Source organism: Paramormyrops kingsleyae, chromosome 2, assembly GCF_048594095.1.
Source record: "Paramormyrops kingsleyae isolate MSU_618 chromosome 2, PKINGS_0.4, whole genome shotgun sequence".
Taxonomy (NCBI): Eukaryota; Metazoa; Chordata; class Actinopteri; order Osteoglossiformes; family Mormyridae; genus Paramormyrops; species Paramormyrops kingsleyae.
The window spans coordinates 18684715-18712705 of record NC_132798.1 but is presented as its reverse complement, the minus strand read 5'-3'; the positions used below and the strand labels follow the sequence as shown (position 1 = coordinate 18712705).

General features: G+C 50.8%; 1 protein-coding gene across 5 annotated transcripts; it reads left to right on the top strand.

The window, feature by feature from the left end:
* Nucleotides 1-27833, top strand: LOC111858701 (crumbs cell polarity complex component 2). Of its 5 annotated transcripts, XM_072707348.1 has the most exons (17): nt 1-724; nt 2702-2817; nt 2967-3278; nt 3490-3610; nt 3721-5749; nt 15950-16525; nt 18131-18326; nt 18855-18994; nt 19762-19932; nt 20028-20141; nt 21824-22723; nt 22817-23394; nt 23556-23721; nt 23922-24783; nt 25561-25677; nt 25844-25970; nt 26103-27833. In XM_072707348.1, the coding sequence occupies exons 5-17, from the start codon at nt 5434-5436 to the stop codon at nt 26322-26324; spliced, it is 4485 nt and encodes a 1494-aa protein (XP_072563449.1). In that variant the 5' UTR covers nt 1-724; nt 2702-2817; nt 2967-3278; nt 3490-3610; nt 3721-5433; the 3' UTR covers nt 26325-27833. The 5 variants fall into 5 exon arrangements, with proteins under 5 accessions (XP_072563449.1, XP_072563454.1, XP_072563464.1 ...); XM_072707353.1 differs by having other exon boundaries at nt 2702-2718; nt 2967-3610; XM_072707363.1 differs by lacking the exon at nt 2967-3278.
* The last annotated feature ends 158 nt before the right edge of the window (nt 27834-27991 follow it).

The following is a 27991-nucleotide window of genomic DNA, read 5'->3' as shown; positions in this document are numbered from 1 at the left end:
TTCCCAGTTGCCGATGTGCGGTGATTATTTTTTGTTGCATGGCCCACCTGTGAGATCATGGAACAGGCCAATATATTTCTCTGCTAATTATAAAGACATTTTTAACTTGGTCTGAATTATGTATTTATATACAGATTATGGATATTCTGCAAAGCTGAGTGTTTTTTGTAGGGGTGTCCCGATCAAGGTTTTTTCCCCCCCAGATACCAGCAGTTCTGATCCGATACTTCTATTTTCCCAGATAATGCAGTTGCGCAGTGGTCACTTCAAGTACAGTTAAAGTTATTAAATAACTTCATTGTGTATGTGTGACAACTGAATAGCTCCACAGTGCGCAAGGAAACAACTGCCTGCATCTAAGCTGCTCCTTAAGATTCTATTTTACGCAAAATGAACAAGCTAATGTATCTTTCTAAATAACTCAAAATGAGTAATATAATCAAAATTCCACTTCAAAGTGGTATAATAGCTTAACAGAAACATTCAGTCACAACAAACAAAAACCGCAATTCAGATTGGTGGTATTAAACGCTCCCATTGCAGACCTTACAAAAGGCTGTTGGACTGCTTTCATTTCTCAATTTTAAAATATCTCCACACTGCAGATATTTTACCCTCCACACGTCTTCCCTCCATTTACTACACCACACGCTCTCCGTTTATGATACATGTACATGGATGACCTCTGACTTAAAGGAAAGGATCCGGCTTAGGTTTGTCCTCGGTAAGTCCGATGCCGATCGATCAAGAAATAATCCGATCCGATCAGGACATCCCTAATTTTTTGTGAAACTGGCCGAACTAGCTAACAAAAAAGGTGCAGCATTAATGTGTCTGGATGTTTTGTGCTGTTTTAATGTAGCATCAGGATGGTCTTGGTGTCTCTGCCTCATGAAGTTGTATTGATTGATGTAGAGATTTTTGTCAAAAGTTAGCAGCACCCGAGCTAAACTACTCTCAGGAAAAAAATTACCAATCTGTACTTTTGAGGGTACAAATCTGTACCCTCAAGGGTCTGCCAATTGTACCCTATAGCTGTAGGTAAATGTACCTTTCAAGGTACAGAAATTGACTCTGAGGAACATTTTTGTACCATTGGGTAGAAAACTGAACCAGGACTGTTTGCCTTTTTCTGATCGTGTACTAAGCAACATTACTACTAAAATAATGGTGACTATTGCATTGGATGATCAGCCATTTTCAGTAACGGACGATGAGGGATTTTGTCCGCTCGTTCACACCATAGACCCTTGGTACAATCTCCCAAGTCGGCACTAATTGGCCACGGTCTCATCGCTTGAGTGTGTGATTACTCCACACATTCGTGGGATTTTAAGGAGTGACGTCACCAACATAAGTTTCACTGCAGACTTGTGGAGCTCAGAGTTTAGCTGGTTACCAGTATCGGTTATTGCAATTGGCAGGGCTGGTCAGCTTACTGTATGGGTGACATAGGCGGCCGCCCAGGCTGCCAGCTGCGGAGGGCACTGGCAGTTTTGCTGCCGCAGCGTGCGCCGCATGAGACACAGTGCAACTGGCTCGTTCACAGCCTTAGAGGCCCTCACACCATCTGCGGAGTCGACACAAAACAGCTTTGTGATGCAGATCACCAACTTAGCCAGCAAATTGCACCTGGTGTCCTACACCTGCATTATCCTTTCATCAGAGGAGTGCAGTCTGGACATAATTGACATCATTTTCTAACTGGTCCTACTACCTATGCCTCAGTGGCCATGTTGTCATGCAGGGAAAACGTCCCAGCGTTTGACTGCCAATATCCTTCATCATTTTAATGAGTGTAATAGCTGCTGTGCAGTGATACGTGACATTTTTTGTCATACAAATCCATCTTCATCATCATGAGCAAAGATAATTAATAGGGTGAGAAAACATTTTTTTTTAAATCACAATTGCAAACAGAATCATGTTACAATACCAAAAAAAAGTGTGTATATTCCAAGTCTGTATATTCAGTTTAGCAATTGAATTCTATAAAAAATCTAATTTCTACTATAGTATCAGAATTAACGCAATTAAAATTAACGCTGTAAAAGAAATAATGCTTTATGACTGTGAAACGCCAGTTAAGATATGATTTGTGATTCGTTTATAATTTAATGTGTTCATTATATAAGAATGTTAATTTTTGCCTTTATTATATAAGATTAAACAATGAACGATCTTTCTTCTCTCCCATCATTTACGCATAAGCGGAGTTCGATTAGTACTGCATACTAACCCATGGAAAAGCCGCCCTCGAAAGATGATGATGATAATGATGATGATAAATGGCAACTATTATACACATGATATGATTAATGGAAATAATCCCTATTCACAATGTCACTTATTAACTTATTATTCACTTGTAATTTGCGGTAATGAGACATTCAGTGGGGATGTCAAGAAGACGGAGCAAGATTTAGTACAACTACCACAGAAATACGTGAGAGATTACGTCACACTAATGAGGGGAGACTGTGATTGGTGGAATAACTTCTAAGGCACATAAACTGTAAAGTCTCAACTTCATGTACCTCACCAATCTGCATTTTCCTCTGGAGAGTTTGAAACCTGCTGTGTTTCTGTGTGTGAAGCCTGACTGTGTGCTCAAGGAATCGCTGGCCAATATCTGAGGTTCAATCCACGTTTTGATGACGGATTATGCAGTCATTTCTCTCTTCTTTGTCATTATGTACAGCAAAATGGAGCATAATGGTGAGTTGTGTCGTTGAGAAGGCAGAGGAAGATGGAGATGAAACATTTCCAAGCCGATTTAACCCTCTAATTGCTGCAGTACTCAGGTTTCACCACAAGGTGGGAGGCTACATCTCTTACTTTTTTTTTCCCCTGGAGATTGGGTACCATAAGCTCTGAGGTGTACTGAGAAACATGCAGTGAAGGTGCAGAATTATTTGGGCAGTATAAATAAAATGAGTTCTTACACGGGACTTTTACTTTTTTAGGTAATCGCAAAAACAAGCAGTTTGGGCATCTAATAACCAAAAGACGTATTTCTTCTGATTGCTGACTGAGTTGCGCTGCCTCTGTGTGTAATGTGAGCGCACTGTCACACACTCCCACCTCCCCCCCGTACCTGCTTCCTTTATGAGGCCCTGAAGTCACCTCTCTCTCCTCTGAGAATCAGACTGTTGGGAATTTCAGCTCTGCGGCCACATGACACACTGACTGTGTATTTTCTTGAGGTTCAATCTGAAATGAAGCGTAAGGCTGAATAGAAAATCAGCTCCCGATCCTGCAATCAAGACACTTTTAAAGTATGTCAACGTCTTATTTTCCAAGCTTTTTTGGTGACTTTGCGTCGAGTGGCACCTCATACCTCCAGGGTTGCGGGGTGCAAATCCTGCCCCAGCTCTGGGTCAGTGAGTGGGTGGGCTTCCTTCTACACTCCAAAATGGCTCCAAATAGGAAGCCTTGGAAGATGAGGGAGGTTCAGAGCCTGCTGAAAGACAGACATATTGCTTTTAGGTACGGGGACAAGGCACTTTACAGCGCAGACAGAGCCGACCTGAAGAGAGGCATCCGAGAGGCCAAGGCAGCCTACAGAAGGAGGATAGAGGACCACCTGAGGAGCAACAACACCAAGCAGGTCTGAGGGGGTGTCCAGCACATCACCAGCTACAATCCAGTAACCCCGCGGTCGCTGACGGAGATGCTTCTCTGGCAGAGGAGCTGAACATCTCCTTTGTCCGCTTTCAGGTGACACCAACTGCAGCTCCAGTGCAGCAGCTCCAGTGCAGCTACCACAGCAACACACTCACGGTGGAAGAGTGGGAGGTGAGGCGGGTGATGAGGAAGGTGAACCCGAGGAAGGCTGCAGGACCTGATGGTGTGGCTGGATTGTGCGGATCAACTGGCTGGAGTCCTCACTAGGATTTCCAATCAGTCCCTGTCCCAGGCCACTGTCCCAGCTTGCCTCAAGGCTTCCACCCTTGTTCCGCTGCCAAAAGAACCACAACAAACACTCTAAATCAGGGGTGTCCAATCTTATCCGCAAAGGGCCGGTGTGTATGCAGGTTTTTGGGATAACCTTTAGGTCAGCTGTTCAAACCCAGGTGTGAGGACTCCTCAGCCAATCAGTCCTCTAATTAGTAATCTAATTAGGGAGTTGCAGCCAAAAGATATAAGATCTGATTGGCCACCCCTGCTCTAAATGATTTCCGCCCAGTTGCACTTACATCAGTCATCATGAAGTGCCTTGAGAAACTGGTGCGGAGTCATATCATGGCCTGCCTGCCAGCAGACTTGGACCCATTCCAACTTGCTTACAAGGCAAAGAGATGCGCAGAGGATGCTGTGGCCACAGCCTTCATGCTGCCCTGACCCCTCTGGAGCAGCAGGGGAGCTACGCCAGACTGCTTTTCGTGGATTAAAGCTCGGCGTTTAACACCATCCTCCCACAACGACTGGTGTCCAAACTGGCAGACTTAGGACTTCCATCACTCACCTGCAGTTGGATACTGGACTTTCTGTCAGGTTGCTCCCAGTGGGTCAGACTGGGTTCCCACACCTCTCCTGCTCTCAGTCTCAGGGCTGTGTGCTCAGCCCACTCCTGTATACCCTCTACACACATGACTGTGTCCCCTCTCACCTCAACAACAAGATCATTAAGTTTGCAGATGATACGACGGTGATAGGAATCATCTCGGGCAAGGAGAGTGAGCTGGCATTCAGGGACGAGGTGGAGCGGCTGTCAGAGTGGTGCAGAGTCAACAACCTGCTCCTCAACACCACAAAAACAATGGAGCTGGTCATTGATTTCAGGAAAAATAAAACTGACATTCAGCCACTCACCATCGCCAGGGCTTTTGTGGAGAGGGTCCCGGTGTTCAGGTTCCTGGGTATGGAGTTGGAGGATGACCTGACCTGGACTGCCAACACCAAGGAGCTGCTGAAAAAGGCGCAGCAGAGACTGTATTTTCTGAGAATCCTCAGAAAGAACCGTCTCCCCAAAAATCTGCACCTTGCCTTCTACCACTGTTCCATGGAGAGCGTACAGTACTTACATACGGACTCTGCGTGGGGTACAGCAGCTGCACCTCCTCAGACATGAAAGCTCTCCACAGGGTCATCAGGGCAGCGGAGAAAACGATTGGCTGCCCTCTCCCCACCCTGGAACAAATCTACACCTCCCGATGCCGGAAAAAAGCCATGGATATTTCACTTGACTCATCGCATCACGGTCACTGTCTCTGCCAGCTTTTACCATCAGGAATGAGATACAGAGCCATGAAAACCAGGACAAGCCGCCTAAAGAACAGTTTTTATCCAAAAGCAATCATGGCCTTAAACTTAAACTGTAAACAGAACTGTTATTTTTTCATATTTACAAGTGCAATTCATATATTTCTCCAGGGCAATATGTATAGTCAGTGCAATTTGTATATTTTGTAATATATTCCTTTATTACTCATGTCTCACATTGAGGCACCTGCACTTTCGCAAGATTATCTTATCTTATCTCAAAAGCAAGCATTTCAGGGAACTGATGCATCCAACTGGCCTGTAGTGTGTGTATACAGGTACCCAGCCATGGACTGGCATCCCGTCCAGGGTGTACCCCAGCCCTGTGCCCTGCGATGGACTGGCATCCCGTCCAGGGTGTACCCCAGCCCTGTGCCCTGCGATGGACTGGCATCCCGTCCAGGGTGTACCCCAGCCCTGTGCCCTGCGATGGACTGGCATCATGTCCAGGGTGTACCCCGCCTTAAGCTGCATTCCATTGCAGGTAATATTAACATTTCCTAGAACAGTGGTTGGTTGTCTTCTAAACCAGACCAAAGCATTTCACTGTGGTACTAACCTTCCAAGCATAGGATGAACATAGCTGGTCTTTGCATGACTGCAAATCGCTGTCTGGCAGTGCTGCTCGAGCACAGGAGCACCGCTCCCTTAACGCTGCTTGGCTGTTCCGCTGGTGTTTGGTGGAGAGCACCGAGGTCGCCGATCTCACACATCACGCAGGTTCAGGCTGCAGCGCTAAGTCACCAGATACCTGACACATTAACACTAGCGCCCCCTGCAGGCCTCTGTGACAGCATAGAGGATCCAGTGACGCTACTGGCACACGCACGGACTTTCTGTGGATGCTAAGCCTCTACGGGGGGCTGGGAGACCCCGATCCGGCTGAGGTGTCCCTGCTGCTCTGCACTTAGGAGGTTTTAGCTGCTGTGAATCTGATTAGCGAGGCGCTCAGCCGCGTTACAGCCCCCCCCGGTGGCTGAGATGGAGCTCCCCAGACACGCTGCCAGGAACAGGTGCCACCATGGTCTGCCCCCCCCATCCCCAAATCCTTTTACTGGTGGGAGGTGGGTCTGGCCCTCCCCATTCCCCATCTGCTGAAAGTTGCCACATTCCCGGTAATCACATGACCTTGTTGCAGAAAGGGGCCACAGACAATTACATGGGATTGGGGCCGCCCACTGTGGGGTTCTCATTCGTTAATCAAATGAATCCCATTAAGCAGCCGCCCCCCAGTGCTGTTACACTGGACACTTTAAGGAAATGGGACCTGTGAGCCTGCACTGGGAAGGGCGTCACCTCCAACACGGCCCTGATCTCTAGGAAAATCTGCTTTTTATTTAGTTAGCTGAACATGCTGTGGTCACGAAATGGGGGGTGGCTTTAATGTTTGCCGATCCCCCCCCAGCCCCCGTGGACTTTTACTAACACCTCGGTCAGACCCTAACCAAGGTGGCTTGCAGCCTCCTGCCGCATTTGCATACAATGCGCACTATCCTGCGAGTGACAGAGCCCCCCCGGTGCCAGGAAGCACCGGGACGGACCCCGAGCCTAAGGTGTCAGTGAGGAGTGGGGCAGACTACAAGTGGGGAGTTAGTGACTCTGAAGTCTTTAAATTATTCTTATTGTGTGACTGATCTTGGTTGCACTGAACTTGAGGGGCAACTTTTTACTCTGTAATGTTTTTACTACGGGATATTTTTATAATACTACTGTTTCTAATTCAAGTTCCAAGTGCAATATCTGCAATATTTGGGTAATATTTCTTCTTATTTACACTGCATTTCTTGTGCATTATTATGTAACTTAATTTTGTGTTATATTTAATTTTATTATATTTTACTTCTACTTATTGTTATTTTCTCTTTAAATTTAAAATTTTATTTTTTTATATATATAATATAATGTACTTTCTTTTAATCAAATTTTTTTCTTCCCGGTAAATTAATTAATTAATTAATTAATTAGAGCAACTGTATTTCCCTCTGGGATTAGTAAAGTTCTTTGAACCTTATTGTCGGGTTTTACTTACATTATCCTTCGTTCTATTTCCTCACTGTGCTTCTGTGCAAGGATCCCCCCCCCACAGAGATGAGTAAAATTCTACCTTATCAGATCTTATCTCAGGTGACAAAACCACATACCCCCAAACCCCCATTTCACATCCCTGTGTCTCTGCCCCCCATCCCTGCGTCACGGGAATCGATCCGCCATACCAACCCAAGAGTGTCCTACAACTTGACTGCTGCCGTGGAGACGGCTGCCGTGGTGACCGCTGCCGTGGTGACCGCTGCCGTAGTGACCGCCATCATGTTGACCACATTCCGGCAGGAGACTCTCTGATACCTACCGCTGCTATCCTCAGCAGTTTAGCGGGAGTTTAGTAGAAAAACCGCTTTGTCATCCTTGTGGGGTTAATGTGGGCTCTGCACAGCAGTGGGGATCGATTCCCGTCTGCACTCCACATTGGATTCCCCTAAATACGTTAATAATAAGTCCTTCATAATAGGCTAAATGCGGTATTTAGTGAAGCATTAAATCACAAGTGCAGGCTTGGAGGCTCATAGAGTAGCTCTGCCTGCTTCCTCACACCCCCAGGGGTGCAGGATCGACACCGTCTGGTATCTGTATGTGTGTCCCAATGTGTGTGTGTTGGGGGGGGGTGTGGTTTGCATGTCCTTCCCATGTTTCCATGGGTTTCTCTGTGTTCAAAATATGCATAGGTTGAACTGACTGATGTCCCTATACTGCACCTATGTGGCACCCCCCGCAGGGTGTTCCCCTGCCCCCCGCAGGGTGTTCCCCTGCCCCCTGCCTCCTGGCGCAGCCTCACCATGAGAAGGCCAGCTTCTCTTTAGAAAACCAACAGAACTAATTTCCCTCCGGAAATGTGATGGTTGTGACCACGGCAGCCTGCAGTGTTTCTTTTGAGGCTGGGTTTTCATTTCATCTCTCTGTAATACCTCCCTTCACTGCTGCTCGTGTTTACCAGCGGATTTCACTGGGTAAAACACGGCGTGATCTGGACCTAGCAGCATATCGTGTGCAGATAGCATTAGCGTTTACCTAAGCTGATAATGGGGGGTGGGTGGGTGTCTGATAGGTGGGGATGACTGGAATCCAGCTCATTTAGCCAGCTCAGATAAGAGGCCCTCGGTCGTCTGCTTTGTGTCCAGAATCCTGGCCAAGGAGGTGTTGCGCTCTTCCTGCTGTTTGTCAGTGAAGATTTGGGTCAGTCACACACCAGCACCTCCGCGTCAGCCCTGCAGCTGCAGGAAAAGAAATGAACAGGTTCCGGTAAAACTAGGTGGAATTCCAGTCCATCCATCCATCCATCCATCCATCTAATCATAAATCATAAAATTTCAAGTTACTTGTTCTGTATTCTTGTTTCTTAGTGTTTCCTTCCCATGATGACACATGTTAAGTGGGGGGGGGGGGGGGGGGATTTAAGTGCAATAATGCGGAGAAAAACTCCAGTTGTTAAGACGATTAGGTGCAACAGAGAAGGACGAATGGGGGAGAGACCTGATGGCAGGTGGACAGGAGTCTCTATCCTGGGACGTTTGGGGTCACCTCTATAGCAGGGGGGCGGGGGTGGGGGGGCATGAGCAGGGTGGCTGGCATTCCCCCCTCTTCCTGGGGTGGGGGAGGGTATGGGTTGGTCGAGGGCTGGGCCCCTTTGCCCATGCTGCCTTTCCCATCTCAGATCTCAGCCACCCCCCCCCCCCCGTGTCAGAGGCGATCCTGGTTGTCAGTGTTTTAATTAAACTGTCTTGGTCTAATCCAGCTCGGGCTGTGCTTACGTTTCCATCTGGGGGTGGGGGGGTGGGGAGGCGGCTTTTTGGCCAGCCTAGGTGTCATAGTGCTAGGAGATAAGCCCTCGGGGGGAGTCCCAAAAGCAGGACCGGATGGCGGACCCCCTCCCCCCTCCACCTCAGCAGGCTGCCGGGGGCGTCCTGAGGGTCCCTGTCCCATGCTGTTATCCACACACACACACACACACACACACACACACACACACACACACACACACACACACACACACCACCCCATCCAGCATCTCAGCCGTCTATAAGCATCTATTTATACACAGCTGCACAAAATCTAAGGCAGTCAAAGAAAATTCAGCTGTTTATCTGGACAGTAAGTGTATGTTTGCTCCTGAATAAAACACAATGTAACAGAACATATGCAAGTGAACGGCAACACAGCAAAAAATAACGAGAATTTCTTCTGTTCTCCAAAAAGTCACTGATATCCTGCTGGACGGCTAGATGAGCCGCTTCAGCTCCCAACGCTCTCCTCAGGGACACCGCGGCCATGTCTTTGGTACATTTCACCAGCACCTCAATTAATCGATTAATTTCATTAGGTAAATAACTCCATGAGGAAGGGGGCTAGTAGTCAAGTCAAAGAACACATGGGTGTACTGGATGGTTACGACAAATACCAGGGTGCTTTTAGGAAAGGTTTCAAATGACTAAACTGATGCACAGACATTTGTATTATTGTACCTAGTGGTGTTCTTGTATGCTTGTTTAGTGTTTTTTAATTTTTTGTAACTGCACTGACATACCATTCCAAACTCCATGCACACACATGTCAACCTGGCAATTATAAACCTAATTCTGCCTAAAATAGAGAACACTAATTAAAAATGTTTTACAGATTCAGTCTGGAATTTCAATAAATCTGATCAGGCTTCTGTGTTGTGTTCATTACTCCATGTTCCTTACTCCCTCTTCCTTATTCCATGTTCCTTACTCCGTGTTCCTTACTCCATGTTGCTTACTCCATATTCTTACTCCATGTTCCTTTCTCCCTCTTCCTTATTCCATGTTCCTTACTCCGTGTTCCTTACTCCATGTTGCTTACTCCATCTTCCTTATTCCATATTCTTACTCCATGTTCCTTTCTCCCTCTTCCTTACTCCATGTTCCTTACTCTCTCTTCCTTACTCCATGTTCCTTTCTCCCTCTTCCTTACTCCATGTTCCTTACTCTCTCTTCCTTACTCCGTGTTCCTTACTCCCTCTTCCATACTCCCTGTTCTTTTGTTAGTTTCTTGTAGTTGCTAAACTGGAGTGTTAAATTGGCGGCCTTGCAGTGCCTTCCCAGTCAGAAAGTCCGGCCCTGGTATTAGCACGGTCCCCCCTCCCTCTAAGGGGGCTGAACAGCCCGCACTGGGCCAAACCCCCCTATCTGAGAAGGCCCCACTCAGAGGCATGGAGTGCTTGTGGCGTGTCGGCCGCTGACGGGCGTGAGGAGGTGTGCTGGACCAAGCAGAGAGACGTTTGAAGCGCATGGCGTGAGGATGCTTTTTCGGAGCTGCGAGTTCTGGGACAATTCGAGGGGGATGTACTTTCGGAGGAGAGTTCCAGGCTGGTTGCTGATCACAGCGTTGCTGCTTTACTGGGGTAAAAGTTTTTTTTGGGGTTTCTACTATGATCTGGGGGAGGATGGTGGAGCTTTAGATTAGAATTGTCAGTCCCTGTTTGTGTGAGAGAGAATAGTGTGCTGTTTTGTTGTGGGGGGGGGGGGGGGGTGCATATTAGCTAACGGAGGGGGAACAAGTGGTGGATGTTGGCAGCCGGACTGTTTGTAGCCACAAGTGATAATCTGGTGGTGTGTTAGCTGGCGGGAACAAGGAGGCAGGCTGGGTTTAGGGTGCACTGTAAAGAGAGCAGGGAGGCCGGAATGCGGACATGATGCAGCTGGGTCAGGTGGGATCAGCGCTGGCTCATCTCTGAGAAGGACCCCAGCTAAGATCAAGTGCTTATGTTTGTCCTTTATTAAATGGCTGCGTCTGCGTTCACATGATCGCACCGATTGTCCACCTCTGTGTTCTGCTACGTCATTACATCAAATTACCTCATTACATTATTTAACCAGATCAGATCGTTTAGTGTGTTTCTGTTTTTTCAGATTTTTCATCCATCCATACATCCATCCATCCATGAAAAAACCTCATGATTTGTACAGAGTTTTAGTTTTACATATTTTAAAATGCTTATTTAATTTTTTTTAATGTTAATTCCTGGTCTGACGTTTTGTTCTCTGGGGTCCTACATCATGCTTTTTGGTGGGAGGAGTTTTTCTAAACCCCAACACAGACACACACACAAACACACACACACACACACACACAATCGAGAACTGCCCTGTTTTCAACCCCCGCAGTGCTGTCTGTTAGGGAGGTCTGAGATTCGTTAAGTTTGGCAGGCCACACCAGCCCGGGAAAGGAGGGGGGGGTCTAGACACATGCATGCAGGGGCCATTGTTGGCTGTCGCTATGGCGATGGGCCCAAAGATGGGGATGCCTCTTTTGGAGGAGAAAAGGGGGCTTCAGGGGTAGTCGAGAGCCAAAAAAGGAGGCAGACCAGCCAAGCAGCTTTAATCGGAGTGACGTCACTGTCCTGCTGAGGAAGCCAAACCCAATTCCTTCTGTTTGTGTCTCCAAGGGCTCCAGGTGGCCCCTCAGGGCATGAAGCAGAGCGCCCCCTAGTGCCCACTCACCGTACTGTCTCACTTCTCAAGCGGAGATGGAGGGCTCAGGCAGAGCCGCATCTTGGCAGAAGCTCCTGTCCCCCCATAGTGTTTTGGGCCAATCCCTCCTCCACATTTTCTGTATGGTGCAGTCGTCCTTCCAGGGGCTTAGTATTCAAATAAGCTGGGGGGGTCAAAAGGGAGGGTGATGGGTGCCAAAAAAAAACAAACGCTCTTTAGATGAGCCGTGTGCAATCACTGAGGTGGGTGTGCTGAAGATCCGTGGAGGCGTGATGCTTTTTCCGGAGGGGAGGGCGTTTTTAGCAAAATAAACATGCCTTCCTGGCCCCGGGAAGCCGATAGGCCATCAGACCACTGGGGATATGCCGCCTGTCCGGGGACCAGCTTTGGATATTTGGGGGGGGGGGAGGAGCTCCAAAGCTGGGGCCTGCCATTCCTCATGCCCCCCCCCCCCAACTGGGGGTGAAGGGTGTTCAGAGGCCTCACCGAGCAGATAATAGTTTATCAGAGCCATTTTGGCTGCAGTGCTAATGCCCCCAGGGAACAAGTCACTGTGCATGGTGTGCTGCTGGGGGTCTCTGCCCGCTGGGGGTCTCTGCCCGCTGGGGGTCTCTGCCCGCTGGGGGTCTCTGCCCGCTGGGGGTCTCTGTCTGCTGAGTTACCTGCTGGCTTTTTTTGAGAAACGCACCCTGCCCCCCCAGATAAGGCCTATCTGCTGATGGGGAATCAATGACATCAGCATAGGGGAATGCCCCAGCAGTGCCCCACAGTCCCACTGACACAGGTTATGTGGGGGGGGTGGGGTCACACTGGCCAGATAAGGCAGGTGTGGGAGGGAACCAGTGCTAAGCTGTGCATGGGATCACACTGCAAGGGTGTGTGAGTGTCTGTGTTTGTGTGTGTGTGCGTGTCTGTGTGAGTGAGTGTGTGTGTGTCTGTGTGTGCATGTATTTCTGTGTGTGAGTGTCTGTGTATGTGTGTGTGTGAGCCTGTCCATGTGCTCCTGCCCGTCCATGTGATCACGTGTGCATGGGTGTGTCCATGTCCACTAGTGCGACGTGCGTGTACCTGTTATGTGTGCATGTCACTTTGGCTTCCACTATGTGGCAGGTACTGAGAGCTCAGCATTGTGCTTGGAGAGGGGGGGCAGCAGCCCACACTTATAATGATTGGAAACCGCCATGGGGTCAAAGGGTAGAGGCCCAATACAAGGGGCGTGCGGGGGAGTGTGGGGGGGGGGCACAGTGTGACTAGATAGACTCTCACACTCGTGCATGTGCCACCAGAGCGATGGATGGAGTCGGTAGGCGGGGGGAGAAGGCGTAACACCCCCCCCTCCATACCATGGAGCTCCCTCCGGCCCCCACCCTGTGCCATTTCTCAAGCAGTAAGCACGTGTGTTTGACGCTCGATCCAAAGTCTGCAGTGTGAGTAATTCCGGCACATTTTCCAGGAGTTTCCGAGACAATCAGCTGTCCTGTGGCCTGCCCTTTGCCAATGACAGAGAGAGGAGTAACAGGTCAGAGGTCGCGGGGTCGTCAGAGGGTGCAGCCTTTTCACTAATCCTGCCGCATACTTCACCACGGCTACCATGGAGACCGTGGGCTGCCCGGCACCATGTAGCAACCGTTGCCAGGGATCTTCCGAACAGCGTTTTCGGGAAATGAACCACGACTCAGGGTGGGGTGGGGGGGTAATGGGAGACCAGGTGTGGGTGGGGGGGGGTTTTGGAATTTGCCACAGTTGCCTGGCAGGCCAGAGGGCATCGGGGCAGGAGCCAATGAGGAAGGGGCCAGTCATCTGAGCCACTCTTGTGGGCCGGTCCTGGGACTGACTGCCCCAAAAGCTGATTGGATTCCCTCCCTGCCACTCACCGTGTCTGCCAGGGATCCAGCAAATGACAGCGAGTTTGTGCCGTTAGCTGATTAAGTCCTCCTAGGCCATGTTGCTCTGGTTACCCCTGCAGGTTCAGCAGTGTGGCGTTTCACGGGGAATCCGTCTGGCTCGCTCACACCCGCCATGGGAGTTCACAGTGTGCCAGCGCCCACCAGCTGGGGCCAAGAAGGCTAAGCCTCCCCCCACCCCCCATGCCACGTGGGTCCTCTGGGATGCTGCGACTCTGTCCCTTAGATTTTCCAGCCCCTCCCCCTCCCCACTCCACCCTCATTAATATCTTCTGCCTGAGCGGAAGAATCTGGAACAAAGTGGCAATCAGAAAAGCATGACCGTGGAATGCAGTAACCCTGCACGGGGGCACGCAATTGGCTGGTTCGGCGTGAGATAATAGAGGGCAGAGTCCACCCCCCAACCCCCCCCAACCCGCCCAAAATGCTTGGCCCCCTTCCTGACAAAGATGATGCACCCTACCATGGACGATCCTGCTAGAAGAGAGGGACCTCTGCAGACCTGAAATGCTGACAGCTGCACTAAAACTCACTAAAACCTTTTAATGTCATATATAAATCACTGAGACCGACTTTTTGAATGTAATTTTCTTTATCTTTTTAGTGAAACTCCAGACTCGTTTGTTTGTATTGGGGCACGATGCAGTTCCAGAAATCGTGCGCCGAGGAATTTCGAATCCTCTCTTTGTTTTATTTTTTCAGACAAACGTGGATGAAACGCCGTGCTGAGCTAAGATATTGGGTGTCACCGCAGAAGGGATGTTTGAAACCAGGGGCAGGTGGTGAGGGAGACAGTGAAAGATGATGCATTTCGCTTAACTGGACCGCAAACACGCCATCCGGGCCTTAGTCAAGGTCGCCGTCCTGTTTCTATAAACTTTGGCTGACTGACGTCTTTGATGACTTTGGGAAAGTTCTGGAGATGAGGTGAGGTGCCATTAAAACGGCGACACTAATTAAACCACTGAGAAGCAACGTGAGGGAAGCGGGAAGCGCTGCTGCAGCGGCAGACAGCCCACACTCTCCTAATATCTGTGATCTTCTACAATAATCGGTGACCTCTGCTGTGAGGCCAGCAGACCACAGATTGGCGCCTCACCCCATCTGTGGGAGGGGTTGGTAAGGGCCTGCTCTTCCTGGAAAGGACTGGGATAGAATGGATGCATAAGTGAGCTAAACTGCAGCTTAAAAATGTAAAAATATGACGTGTCCCCCGCACCCCCAACCTTAAGCTCACTCACATCTTTCAATTGGCCTGACGTCTGAATTCTAGAATCTTCCAGCACCCGTTTAGCTCGTTGTCACTCAGACAGATGAGAATTGGTCCCAGCCCCTCAGTTGGCCCCTGTGCCACCCCCCTGAGGGTCCCCCCCATCCCCAGCAGTGGCCTTGAGTGATTGCCCCATGGTGTCCCAGCAGGGCGACTCGGTGACTATCTGAGCATCACCCGGTTAAGTCCTCTGTGCCCGATTTGTGCCGGTCACCTCCTTGCTGGTACAGCTGCTTCGATGGTGCTGGGTTTCTTTTGGGGGGGGTGGGGTGCTGGACACCTGTTCAGCTTTTCCCGCATGGGAACGCAAAAGCACCCGGCTCATGGTTTCGGAAACAGGAGTTCAGAGATTCCGTACGATGGGCTTGGATTAAAGGCTAATAAAACCTATCAGTCCATGTTTATCCACGCCGGAAAAGATTGATCTGCTCGTGACATTTCTTGGGGGAGAGGATTGTCTGGGCCTCACTTGACCACACCATATGGAGTGTGATTTGTGCACTTTGCCCACCGCTGTGTGCTTTTTACATTTAAACAGGAGGCCTTAATAGTCTGATTGAGATCATTCCCCCTATTGTCTGGAAGATAAGCACTGAGGCCCCCACTGCCATCGTTAGCGTGGACAATTAGGGCGGGACCCTGCGGTGCGTGTGCTTGGAAGGACGCGAGCTAAGGAGCAAAGAACTCTGGGAAAACAAAGGAGTCCCGGGAAGGGGGATTGTGGGTATTGTGGCAAGCCTGTTTCTGACTGAGTTGCTCCTGGGGTTTGAGTACAGCAGGTTTTCAGTTTTTCTCTAGTTGGTGAGATGTTTGCAGTATTTATTCGTTTAGAGTGCTTCATTATGTTTACAAATGACGCAGTATGAAATGCGCCCCCTGTCGTTTCCAGCTTAAGTCTTTAACGAAGTCTCGCACTCGTTTTGTGTGTGATGCTGCATTTACGGCGCCCCCCCCCCGTGGATTGAGTCTCCGACCTCTGAAAACTGGCCTGTTCTTTCTGACAGGGATCGCCTCCACGGCGCTGGCAGAGAGCTGCACGTCCTCCCCGTGCCAAAACGGTGGCACCTGCGAGAGCGTGGGGGGGGGTTACGTGTGCCGCTGCCCGCAGGAGGAGCCGCGCTACACGGGCCGGGACTGCGGAGAGCTGTATGACGCCTGCGCCTTCGTCGCCTGTCCCAACTGCACCAGCACGCCTGGCACGGACCTCTACTCTTGCCCGTGTCCGGTTGGTTCCCATGGCGACGGCTGCCAGACCCCCATCTCCAGCTGCTCTGGGGACCCCTGCCACAACAACGGCAGCTGCAGGGAGGTGGGCCACGGGTTCGAGTGCGTGTGCCCCCCCGGCTTCTGGGGGATCTTCTGCGAACAGGAACTGAACGAGTGCCTGTCGGAGCCGTGCAGGAATGGTGCCATCTGTGTGGACGCCCATGGCACCTACCAGTGCTTCTGCGTGCCTGGTTTCCAGGGCAACAACTGCGAGATCGACATTAACGAGTGCGCCTCACGGCCCTGCGAGAACAACGGCACCTGCGTGAATGGGAAGGACCGCTATGAGTGCTTGTGTCCACCAGGGTTCACTGGTAAGCCACCGCCCCCCCATCCCCATTCTCCAATTTCTCATGTGCTACCAGTGGTGGAAAGTTCAGGTCCAGAGAGTAAAAGTCCAGACCAAGATTTTGCTTCAACCAACCAGTTGAGCATAAAGAGTCACAGTCACAGAGTTCGCAACTGGTTCAAATAGGAATTTCTTTTCATGTAGGCAGTGGCGAAGCATAAACAAGTAAACATACAATTAATAATATAATTAACACGAAAGTACAAAAAACAACAAACTGAATAAAAGTTAAGCAGAGGTAGAAATAAAATAAAAATAAAACATAAATAAAATAAAATAGAAAGATGGCAAATAATGAATAAACCTGTAGACAAATAAACAAAGTGGCACAACCAAATGTGGGGTTTACGCAGTTTATGTACAAATGAGCGGTTTTGTTAACTTGCTAAACGACCCGTAAACTTTGCCTGCTGCTCTGAGGAGCTGGCTAATGGCGGCCTGCTTCTCCGTCCTGCCTCACTCGTTCTCGCTCCTGACTGGGCCCGCGGTATGTTAAGTGCCTCACTTGTTATCTGTAGAAATTTTGTCCTGGTGGCTGACGTGTATCTCGAGCTCGCCAACGCAGGAGAGGCACCGCTCAAAAGGGGGCAGCGGCGAGCGGACGCAGTCCGATCATGGGGCACAAAAACGGTCACACGGCCCCCTAGGAACAAAGGCACAGCGTATATGAGATACATGTATAGTGGTCATCCCAGCTGGATTGATCAGATATCTGTTGCTTAGTAACCAGTGACAGTGGCAGTCTCTCCCAAAATCTGTTTTAAGATACTATTTTAGACCGCACACCTAGGGGCCATTAATGAACACAAACCACAAAACATTATTGAACTAACAACCATTAACTGCAGCCAACCATTATGAAGAGCTCTTGAAACCTTTTAAATTTTCTTTCACGCACAAATCTAAGAATATCTTTTTCTTTCTTTCCATGCGTATGTTCATCGACCCACATGTTTTAACAGGATGAATTTGTAGTTTTCGTTTCTTTTGAGTTTTGAGGCTAGGATTGAAGGACGATCGATGCATGGCTGACACAGTAACCTGCGCAAAACAGGCTCATCCATTCTGTAACTACCCACACTCTTGCTAACCAGCACCCCCTACTGGCCTTCCCAGCATCTAACCTGTATGTGGTGTGACCTGAAGTACATAAGCAGAGTAATGTGCTTTCAGGATGTCAGGATGGTTTCAGGGGAAGGGCAGCTGTTTAAATTAAAGTGAAATCTGTAGGCCAGGGGTGCCCAACTCCAGTCCTGGGGGGCCGGAGTCCTGTGTAGCTTAGATCTTTCCCTGTTCTACCATAAATGATTCAGCTCAAGAGCTGTGTGGTAATTAGCACAAGGAGTTGAATCAGGTGTGTTAAATGAGGGGAAACCCAAAACGTGCAGGGCTCCGGCCCCCCAGGACTGGAGTTGGGCACCTCTGCTGTAACAAAACAGCCCGTGGTGGCTAATATAAAGTCAGTCACTCACCTGTAAGACACCTGTTGGTCAGTAATGGGCCTATATTTTGTATAGAATTTGGCCAAACGTGTGTGTGTGTGTGTGTGTGTGTGTGCACATGCACGCAGGAGTGAACTGTGAGGTGGACATAGACGAGTGCGAGTCCAGCCCCTGCCAGAATGGTGCCACCTGCTACGACAACGTGGACCTGTACATCTGCGACTGCCTGCCGGGGTTCGCCGGCTGGAACTGCGAGATCGACATCGACGAGTGCACCAGTCAGCCCTGCCACAACCAGGGCCACTGCCTCGATTTGGTGGACAGGTACGACAGCCGATCTCCCAGGGTACCTCAGGGAGACCAGCCATGACATCAGGTGACCATGCCACCCTAAAGGTCAAAAGTCAAGTGCCATTATTTGACTGCACAGTAGCCTTTTGATTTAACAATGACCTTTATTTGATTTGACCTGGCCTTTAATTAGTTTTTTAAATAGACTAATATATTTACTTCTAATTAAAAACAGTTTGAGATTTCTGGCTTAGCAATCAACCACTACATAGATAGATAGATAGATAGATAGATAGATAGATAGATAGATAGATAGATGCATGATGGATGGATGGATGGTTGGATGGATGATAGATGCATGATGGATGGATGGAAGGATGATAAATAGATAGATAAATAGTTAACACAACAGAAGTTTAAGGTGTACCATATGCCGTAACCTGACGTTCATCTGATTTGTATAATGTATCATTTTGAATAATGAAGTACATGGTACTGAAATTTAAGACTGATCTGGGGGTCTGTGGGGAGGGGTCTGATGGTGTTTGCCATGTCTCGCAGTTATAAGTGTGACTGCAGTAACACCGGATACACCGGCCTCTTCTGCGAAGAGGAAATCCTGGAATGCTTATCGAACCCGTGTCAGAACAGCGCCACCTGTCAGGAGGAGGTCAATGGCTACAAGTGTCTCTGCTGGCCAGGTGGGTCAAGCCTCTTCACGCACTCGCATCGATCATCTGACACTTTTTCATCCAGGAGGATTTGCGTACTTCTCCACGAACCCAATTCCGCTCCTATAGACTTCATGGGAGATTTCTGTTAAATGTACAAATTCATTACATATTTGGGCGTGCAGAAGGAGACATGAACCACTTCTAAAAGCAGTGATGCAAAAAGTTGTGAGATATCAAAGTCTGTACACGCAATCAGCTGCTGCTTTAGAAGTGGGACATTAGTGTTAGCACTGCCCTCCAGTGGCCGATGGAGGAATTGGCAGAAATCCGATGGAAAAGGCTGTTACAGTGCCCTTGGCTTACAGCAGCGAGCTCTTGGCATTTGTCTTCACATTCTCTCTCTCCCATACCATTGTTAACGATGCTGCTAGGGGGAGAGGAGACTAAACCGGTTTAATGCCCGTTTTTGGAACTTGACATTTTAACCTAAGTAAATGTGGTTCCTCCGGGCATGAACGCTGCTCCTATTCATTAAATGTAGCGGTTCCTAACTGCTACGCTACCTGCTAGTCCAGCCAGTTGGCTCAAAGCGAGTTAATCTTGTTCTGTCTGACAGCAGATGGTCTCCCAATTAACCGAATAACACCAAAACCATCTGCTAACAAATTGTCGTGCTGTTAGTCTGTGAGTGCGACATTACTCTCTATCTCTAGCAGCTTTTAATCAGCACGGCGTGTCGACTGCGTGTGCGTGAGATATACCTACATGGTTATAAGCGCACTGCCGTCGCTCAGGTTACGAGGGCGCGCACTGCGAGGTAGACGTCGACGAGTGCGCGGACGAGCCATGCGTGAACGGCGGCACCTGCCTGGAGCGATCGGACGCCTCCTGGTACCGTGACGGCGTTGGCTTCAGCTATGCCACGGCGGAGGGCTACGACTGCATCTGTCTGGCCGGATTCACAGGTAATTCCCGCGCGTCTGACCGTGCACGTCGCTCCGGAGAGGCACGTACGTGACTCCCCTCCCCCCGATGCTGAACCCGATGCCTCTGCTTTAAGGGGAAACCTGCTCGGTGGACGTGGACGAATGCCAGTCCCTGCCCTGTCTGAACGGAGGGACGTGCATGGATCTAACCGACGCTTATCAGTGCATATGTCCGCCTGGGTTCACAGGTGAGGAACCACCCCACCCAGCTCCGACACACACCCAGCAAGCTTAGGGTGGAAGGCAGGGGGCGCCCTGGACGTGATTCCAGTAACAACAATCGTAATTGTGCCCTACCAAATACCAGGGCATTTTAAACTATTTGGGGAGGGGGGAGCGGAGCAGGGGCAAAGGAGCAGGCCGTGCTGGGGAGGAGAGGGAGAGGGAGGGGCTTGGGTGGGAGCTTATTGTACAGCCCTTTTGGTACAGCTGCATTAGCACATAGAGTTAAGTATTACCACCCGTCCAGCTATCCTGAACACCACGGACAATATACACCTGATAGTTATTCATGCCTTTGGATTGTCGGACGAGACTGGAGAGTCCCGAGGAATAGCACGCTTCATGGGCGAACTACTAAGTACACACACAGAGAGAAGGCTGAATTTGAACCCCCAACCTTGGAGATGTTGGCCTTTGATTGGAAGGTTCAAATTACAGACTTGACTGAGTGATGTCACTGTTGGCCCCCTGTTAAAGGCCCTTAAGCTGAATTGTTCTAACGACTTGCTGACCCTGAATATGTGCCATTTTGGATAAAAGCACCTGCTAAATAATAATAATAATTATTTTTATTATCATTATTATGAACAACACCAAAGGCAGTGGCTAGTAGTTTAAAGTAAAGCCAGGAGTGTTTTCTACAGGCAAATAGCGACAAGTGCTCATTAACCCATGTGAAGTAATTAGAAAGGTTCGACAATGCCCCCCCCCCCGGCCATCCATCGCGTGGGGCAGCGGACTAACATTCCTGCTGTCAGCACAGACGGGGGCCGGCTGGGAGGGCGGGGGGCGGGCGGATGGGGGAGGTGAGGATTAGAGCAGAGCCAGGACAGGGCCTGGAGTAGGGAGGGTAGGAGGCCAGAGCAGGGTGGGTTCCTCCTTAATCGCTCCTGCCTGCCTGGCACTGAGAAGGAGGAGGCACCGAGAGAGAAGGAGAAGGAACGAGTGCAGTGTCAGACACGGAGCGAGGTAAAGATGGGAAAGGGGGCTGTGCGAGCGCTCCTGCTGGCACTGCTGGTGCAGACAGGTAAACCCCCCCGGGGGAAGCCCGGCTGCTCTCGGTTAGTGTGTGTGTGTGTGTGTGGGACGGTACCCGCTAGTGCTGTTTTGACTGCATACATCAGATGGGGGTGATTCTTTCTGAAAACGAGGATTACGGGGCCGTTTCAAATACCTGGCGTGTCAGACGGATTAGCATAGCCGCGCGTCCGGCGCTGGGCAGGTTCTCGTGGCAACTGGGCTCTCTGGCCGTCCCAGAATGTCACTTTCTTACTCACGGTTCGCTCTGCTGTGGTCAGTCAGGAGCTGGATATAAAACAATCAAGATATGCTTCCCACAGGCATCAGCCTCATGCCCGAATGCGGACCCAAGGGGTCCTGCGGGGAGTTTGGGGGGGTGAGACCAGCTGCCTGGTTTAGGGTTAGGGTTGGGGTTAGGGTTAGGGTTGGGGTTAGTTAGCGTTTGATATGCTTACTAAGTGTATAGCTTTGAGCAGTTCATTGGAATCATAATTTTGGCTATTCGGTTGCTGAGGAGACCTGTGATTGTTTGGTCCTGGTTGGAAGGATGTGGGGGCTTCCTGCTGACTGTGACCGGGCGAGAGACCGGGCCGAGGCTGAGGATTTGCCTCTGGGTCGTCGTTCACAGGTGCGGACTGTCAGCTGGACATCAACGAGTGCCTGAGCGAGCCATGCCAGAACGGGGCATCCTGTCTGGACCTCCATGCTGGCTACACCTGCCGGTGCCCCCGGCCCGAGCCCGGCCAGGCTCCCTGGGGTGGCACCCACTGCGAGGTGCTCTTAACCGGCTGCGAGGACCACCAATGCCAGAACGGCGCCACCTGCTGGCCGCTCCTGGAAGGCGGGAGACACAGTTACGAGTGCAAGTGCCCACGAGGCCTAAGGGGCCAGCACTGTGATGAGGTCACCACCTTCTCCTTGACCTCTGACCCAGTGTTTGTCTCGGTGGCCAGCCTGACAGCAGGCCCGGCTGAGGATGCCCTGCGCTTCCGCACCACCCTCCCAGATGGCATCCTGCTCTACAGGGGCCACGAGGATGGCCACATCACCCTGGAGATCGTGGGCGGCCACCTCATCGCTCAGGCCCATTACAGAGGTACAGTGCTGGCCCACGTCAGCCTGCTGGGCCGGGTCAATGACGGGGAGTGGCACGGCGTCCGCATGAGCGCCCATGGGAACCTCACGCTGCTTCTGACCAGTCCGGTGTGCGATGTCCAGCTCTGCCAAGCGGAGAGTGCTGATGTTGGGGCCCTGGGGGTGTCGGCGTGGATGGCCGTGGGCGGCACCCACCAGCACGTCCTGAACGGTACACAGAGCAGGGCGGGCTTTGTCGGCTGTATGGAGGACCTGCATGTCGCCTCGGCGCCCATCCTTCCACGTCAGCTGCTGGGGAACGTGACGCAGGGCTGCCACCGCACAGAGTGGTGCCATCCGGACCCATGCTCTGGACGTGGGCGCTGCCACGACCTGTGGACCAGCTTTCGCTGTGCCTGTGACCGGCCCTTCCTTGGGGCCCGCTGCCAGGACGGTGAGCCCCGCAATCCACCGCTCATCTTTGCCCTCATTGTGGTGGCGGGGGGTGTCACCGGGCTCATGTTCCTCTTCCTCTTCCATCTCCTAGAGCACCCTTCGTGGACGTTCGGCCATGAGGATGAACTGAGCCACGCCATATTCCTCATTCCCGCCGGCCGCGGAGCCAACTTCACCATCTCATTCCTTCTTCGTTCGCTGAAGCCGGACGGTTTGGTGTTCCAGCTGCGGCGGGGGGGCCTTGAGTACTTCACCGTGTTCCTGCATGATGGCGCAGTGCAGGTGGCCCCCTGGTGGCCGGCTTCCGCCCCCCGCATTGTGGTCGCCACCGGGGAGTGGTGGCTGCTGGCCCTTGAGGTGTGGCACGGCACCGTGTCCCTGCAGGTGTCAGGCCACCCCGCCTGGGCTGGGACCCTCCCCGGGGGTATGGGGGTGTCGCTGGAGGTGGGGGACGTGGCTTTCGTTGGGGGCCTTCCTGCGGGGGGTGCCACGTCCTGGGGGGGGCACTTCAAGGGCTGCCTGCAGGACCTACGTCTGGGCGACGTGCATCTGGACCCGCTGGACATCACGCTTGAGGAAGCCGGTCTCGCCCGCTATCCACCAAATGGGACGAACGCCGTCCAGCTGGGCTGCAGGAGTGACGACGCCTGCCGGTCACATACCACAGGGGTACGGCCCCCCACAAGCCAGGCCTCTTCAGTGACCCTTGCCTTTCTAAATATGGATTGGTCTGTCCTATCTAGATTCTCAGCCATGTCTGCAACACTGTAGTACCTTTCCATTGTACTGCAGGATTTTCTGATGCCATCTTGTCCCCTCCCATCCACCAGGTGGCGCTGTGCCAGAATGGAGGGGTGTGTATGGTCACCTGGAATGACTTCATCTGTGTCTGTCCCTCCAATTTCACGGGGAAAAGGTGCGAGAGGCTGGTTTGGTGTAGCACTGACCCTTGCCCTCTAGGAAGCAGCTGTGTCGACCTCGACGATGGATATGAATGTGAGTTTGAAGCGCTGCATGTTCTCTGTCCTGAGTGAATCAGTGTGAAACAGCCTGAACCAGTAACCATTTGGTCGTCACTCTAACCACTACACTACCAACTATGTAGGTTGTGTTTCATCTCAGGTCAGCCTGGGTCATAGTCCCAACCCCATGAAATGGTCCATTTTGTCAGTTCTGATATAAATTGCTTGGTGCAGGTCTTGCCGACGCCACGTTCGCCAGCGACTCCCTGGAGTACGAGGCTCACGGCTCCTCAGCCCTCTCTGTGACTGGTGTGTCCCTGAATCTGCGGACACGCGAGGAAATCGCCGTACTCCTGCGTGCCTCCACCAGGGGGGGCTTCTTCAGCATGGCCCTGCTGAACTCGTCCCTGCTGGTGACAATTCGTGCAGGGAACAGCCTGGAGACGCTGTCATTGACCAGCCAGCAGCGAGTCTCGGACGGCACCTGGCATCATGTGCTGGTCTCCATGACTGACCAGGGGGGGGCGTCGTCTTCATGGAGCATCGTCGTGGATGGCCAGCTCAGCGGCACCAGCCCCCACGCCTCTGACTGCCTAGGATTGGTCAATGAGACGTCCGTCTTGCTGGCTGAGAACTTCACGGGCTGTCTGCGGGAGGTGAGGGTGGGTGGGGTGTACCTGCCTTTCGCAGATGGTCCGGAGCCCCCCCAGCAAATGAAGTTCCTCAGGAAGGTGGGGGGGCATGTCCATCTGGGCTGCTCTGGCGCCCCCGTGTGCCTCTCCCAGCCGTGTCTGAACAACGGCACGTGTGAGGACCTCTTCAACCTGTTCGAGTGCACCTGCGCCCCAGGCTGGCGGGGCCGGCACTGCCAGGAGGACGTGGATGAGTGCGCCTCCTCCCCATGCCTGCGGGGGGCGTGCCGTGACCTACCGGCCGCCTTCCACTGCGAGTGCCCCCCTGGCTATGGGGGCGATGCCTGTGAGGAGGACCTGGACGACTGCCAGGGGCATCACTGCCAGAACGGGGCGACCTGCCAGGATGGCATGAACCACTACAGCTGTGTCTGCCCACTCAACTTCACCGGAACATTCTGCCAGTAAGCACACCCCCCCCCACCCCCCGACAGGGCTGGGGGGGGGGGGGGGGGGGCTGTCATGTTGTCAGTTATGATCGAGACTCTATGACCTTTCCATCCTCAAGGCTCAGGAAGCAGCCATGTTAAATTCATGCACAGCTCGTTCCGAAATGTTGCCTTCGGATAAAAATGATGAATCCGGGAGAGTAGCTGTCACTCGTGGCGTGTTTCATCTCACTGGAAGTCGCCCTCCTCAGATGGCTAACTGCTAACTGGGGGGATAGGATAGCTTTTTAGCGTAATTATCACTATAGATGAGACAGGCATGTTTATGCTACTGAGTAACACTTACACAATGTGTGGCACAAACATTTATTAACATTTATTGATGCAGCACCTTAAGTAAACTACCAGTCTGGTGCCTAATGATTTATAGCGAATGGCACCGCTGTGTGTCCCGTTCGGTGACAAAGTGACATTAATGACAGCTGACATACTGCTACTGTTCAAAATGATTTTTTTTCAAAATCAATTTATTACAAGTTAGTGCTGGTTCTCGTAGGGTGTGTACCAGCAGGGGTTGAGTGAGGCTGACTATGGGAATGTAATGGAATCACATAATTAATTCAGACATGGTTGCCTGGATAGACACTTTATTACAGGTATCACTTATGCATGCGCCCGTTATGTCCCCACCGTCACACCATACGTTGTAAAAGCCACCAAGGTGGTCTAATCGCAGTGAACGACGGAGCACCGCTCACGTGTGTGCGTCCCTCCCTCTCTCCCTCCCTCCAGGTGGATGCACGCACTCCCACGGTGTGACGGTGACGTGCAGTGTGCAAACGGGGGCCTCTGTACCGACGGAGACTGGGGAGCCAACTGTACCTGCAGGCCGGGCTTCACGGGCGACAGGTATGCCACCAGCAGTGGGCGGGAATACGGGTCCTTATTAGCCACAGATAGGGTAAATCTGTTACGAACACATTGAGTAACCAATGAGAGCATCAGTTTAGTCAGAGGTCAACAGTGCATTAATAATTCTGCAAGTCATGTGAGGGGGCACCATGTGACCCCTCAGGTGCGAGGAGGAGGTGGACGGCTGCCAGTCTGACCCTTGCCTGCACGGCGGTACCTGCCTCAGCCACACCGGCGGGTTCCAGTGCAGCTGTGTGCCTGGCTTCGTCGGACTGCGCTGCGAGACCAGAGTAGGTGCCCCAATAATATACCATAGCACAGTACCATAATTATCAAGGGCGGTGATTAATACCATGGAAACAGGCCTACTCCTGTACTAAAGTGGAGTAATGTGTGTCTCCCTGGCGCCCCCACCTGTACAGAAACAGGAGCACATGGAAGGCATCCCCCTGCTGATGGTGGCCATCCCCCTGGCCTGCTGCTGCCTCCTGCTGGCCGCCATCGGCCTTGCCTTCGCCGTGCTCACAGCCCGTAAGAAGCGCCAGTCGGAGGGCACCTACAGTCCCAGCCAGCAGGAGGTGGCAGGGGCACGCCTGGAGATGGACAGCGTGCTGAAGGTGCCCCCAGAGGAGCGCCTCATCTGAGCCCCGGGGGGGGGGGGGGCGTGACTCGGGCACTGCCTGCAGTATGGACCTATCGGTGCAGTCCAGCTGACAACTGGGGACTGGGGGGGACATGCATGGAGTGGGGCATCTGAAGAAGTGGTTGATCCCCCCCCAGCTTCAGAAAAGGAAGTGTACAGGAAAATGGAACTGCTATCATGCTAATCCTAACCCCCCCCCCCTTTTTTCATGTGGGTGTAGGTGCTCTCTGCACCTTCTGCTCAGTTTCAATGTCGTCCCACCCCCCCAATCTGGTCCAGAACCAATATGACAGCGGTCCAGCTAGTGAATTCCCATAAAGCACGTCCGCCTGTGCTGGCGTGCGGATTCCCACGCCCCCGCCTCTGCCCCCCGCCCCCAACCCCAGGACTCCACCAGTGAGTGCTGTCGCCCATAATGCTCAGCAGTGACGTTCCTTAACCACTACTGCTTTTTATGACTCATCTTACAGCTCTGCTGTATGCTGACGGCTGTAAACGTCAATCACACTGGACTTTTTTTTTTAAATTCCTTTTGACTGTGACACTGTTACACTGTAACACATTTTCATAGACATTTAAAATTTAGCTTACACTGTACAGATGATGTAAATTACGGTGACACTATCAAAAACAAAGCAAAGCTATGTAATTTACTGAACAGCCAAATGGTGATCACGTCCGTTTGCTCTTTGAGGTGATTAATGGTAAATCTATGCAAGTCAGGGGTAAAAACAGATGTACCTATTTTTTTTTTTTAATGAATTTTGATTTGTAATTGTGTATATATGTGCCTTGAAAACTATTTTCTGTATAAATGCAAAGCCATTTTAAACATGAATATTTCTATTTTGCATCAGAATTTCGCCCTGCCATTGCTGTAAAATATAAAAATACAGGCGAAAGGAAACCAGTGAACATTCGTAGGCAGGTAGGCCTAGATAAACTCTCATAAACGCAACACTTTAGTTTTAGTTTTGTCTGAAGTCCTCTGGACATATTGAATTGTCTCTTTCAAATTTTATTGAACTTGATCTTCACCACGGAGTAAGATGCTAACTGGTAACGTATAGAAAGCGCACGTCGGGCTGTGAATTAATACTGCATACTGCTCGTACAATCAAGCACGACATAACGGCATGAAACATTCACGTGTTTCATAAAGCAAATATTAACGCAGCCAGACCGTGCGGTTGATATTGGAGCTGTTTAAAGAGAGATTATGTGTTCATGTGGGTGGTAAGCAGGGACACTCATCGTGGGGGTATTTGAAGACCTCAGCGCTTCGGTCGCTCTGGGCGGATCTGAGTGGCTCTTTCATATTAGCTGTTTTCATCCGTACGTAGATGTGGACCAAATGAAATTGAATTGAATGACTTGTGAAGAGCAAAGGCTTTTTTAAAGGACTCAAGGAGGGTCTAAAAAGGTGTTTTTTATGTCTGGTTTAGTTTATACTGATGTTATTATGTATATAATAATATAAAGCAGACATTAAAAAAACTCTTTATATATATATATGTGTGTGTATGTGTATATGTGTGTTCTTGTTTTATGAATTGTTCATGTCAAAGCAGTAGGGACTTCACACATAGCAGGCAAGGTCAGTGGCTTAACAGACTGATGTGCTTCAGTTTTTACAATAAATACAAAAAAGATGGATTCCGTCTCTGG

What these genes read in the sequence shown, in the direction of transcription:
- LOC111858701 (XM_072707353.1), top strand. Translation starts at nt 5,434, where the DNA reads ATGTCTCACATTGAGGCACCTGCACTTTCGCAAGATTATCTTATCTTA. An exon ending in TAAGCTGCATTCCATTGCAG is followed by an intron (nt 5,750 to 15,949) that starts GTAATATTAACA and finishes TCTTTCTGACAG; the next exon opens with GGATCGCCTCCACGGCGCTG. An exon ending in GCCGGTCACATACCACAGGG is followed by an intron (nt 23,395 to 23,555) that starts GTACGGCCCCCC and finishes CCCATCCACCAG; the next exon opens with GTGGCGCTGTGCCAGAATGG.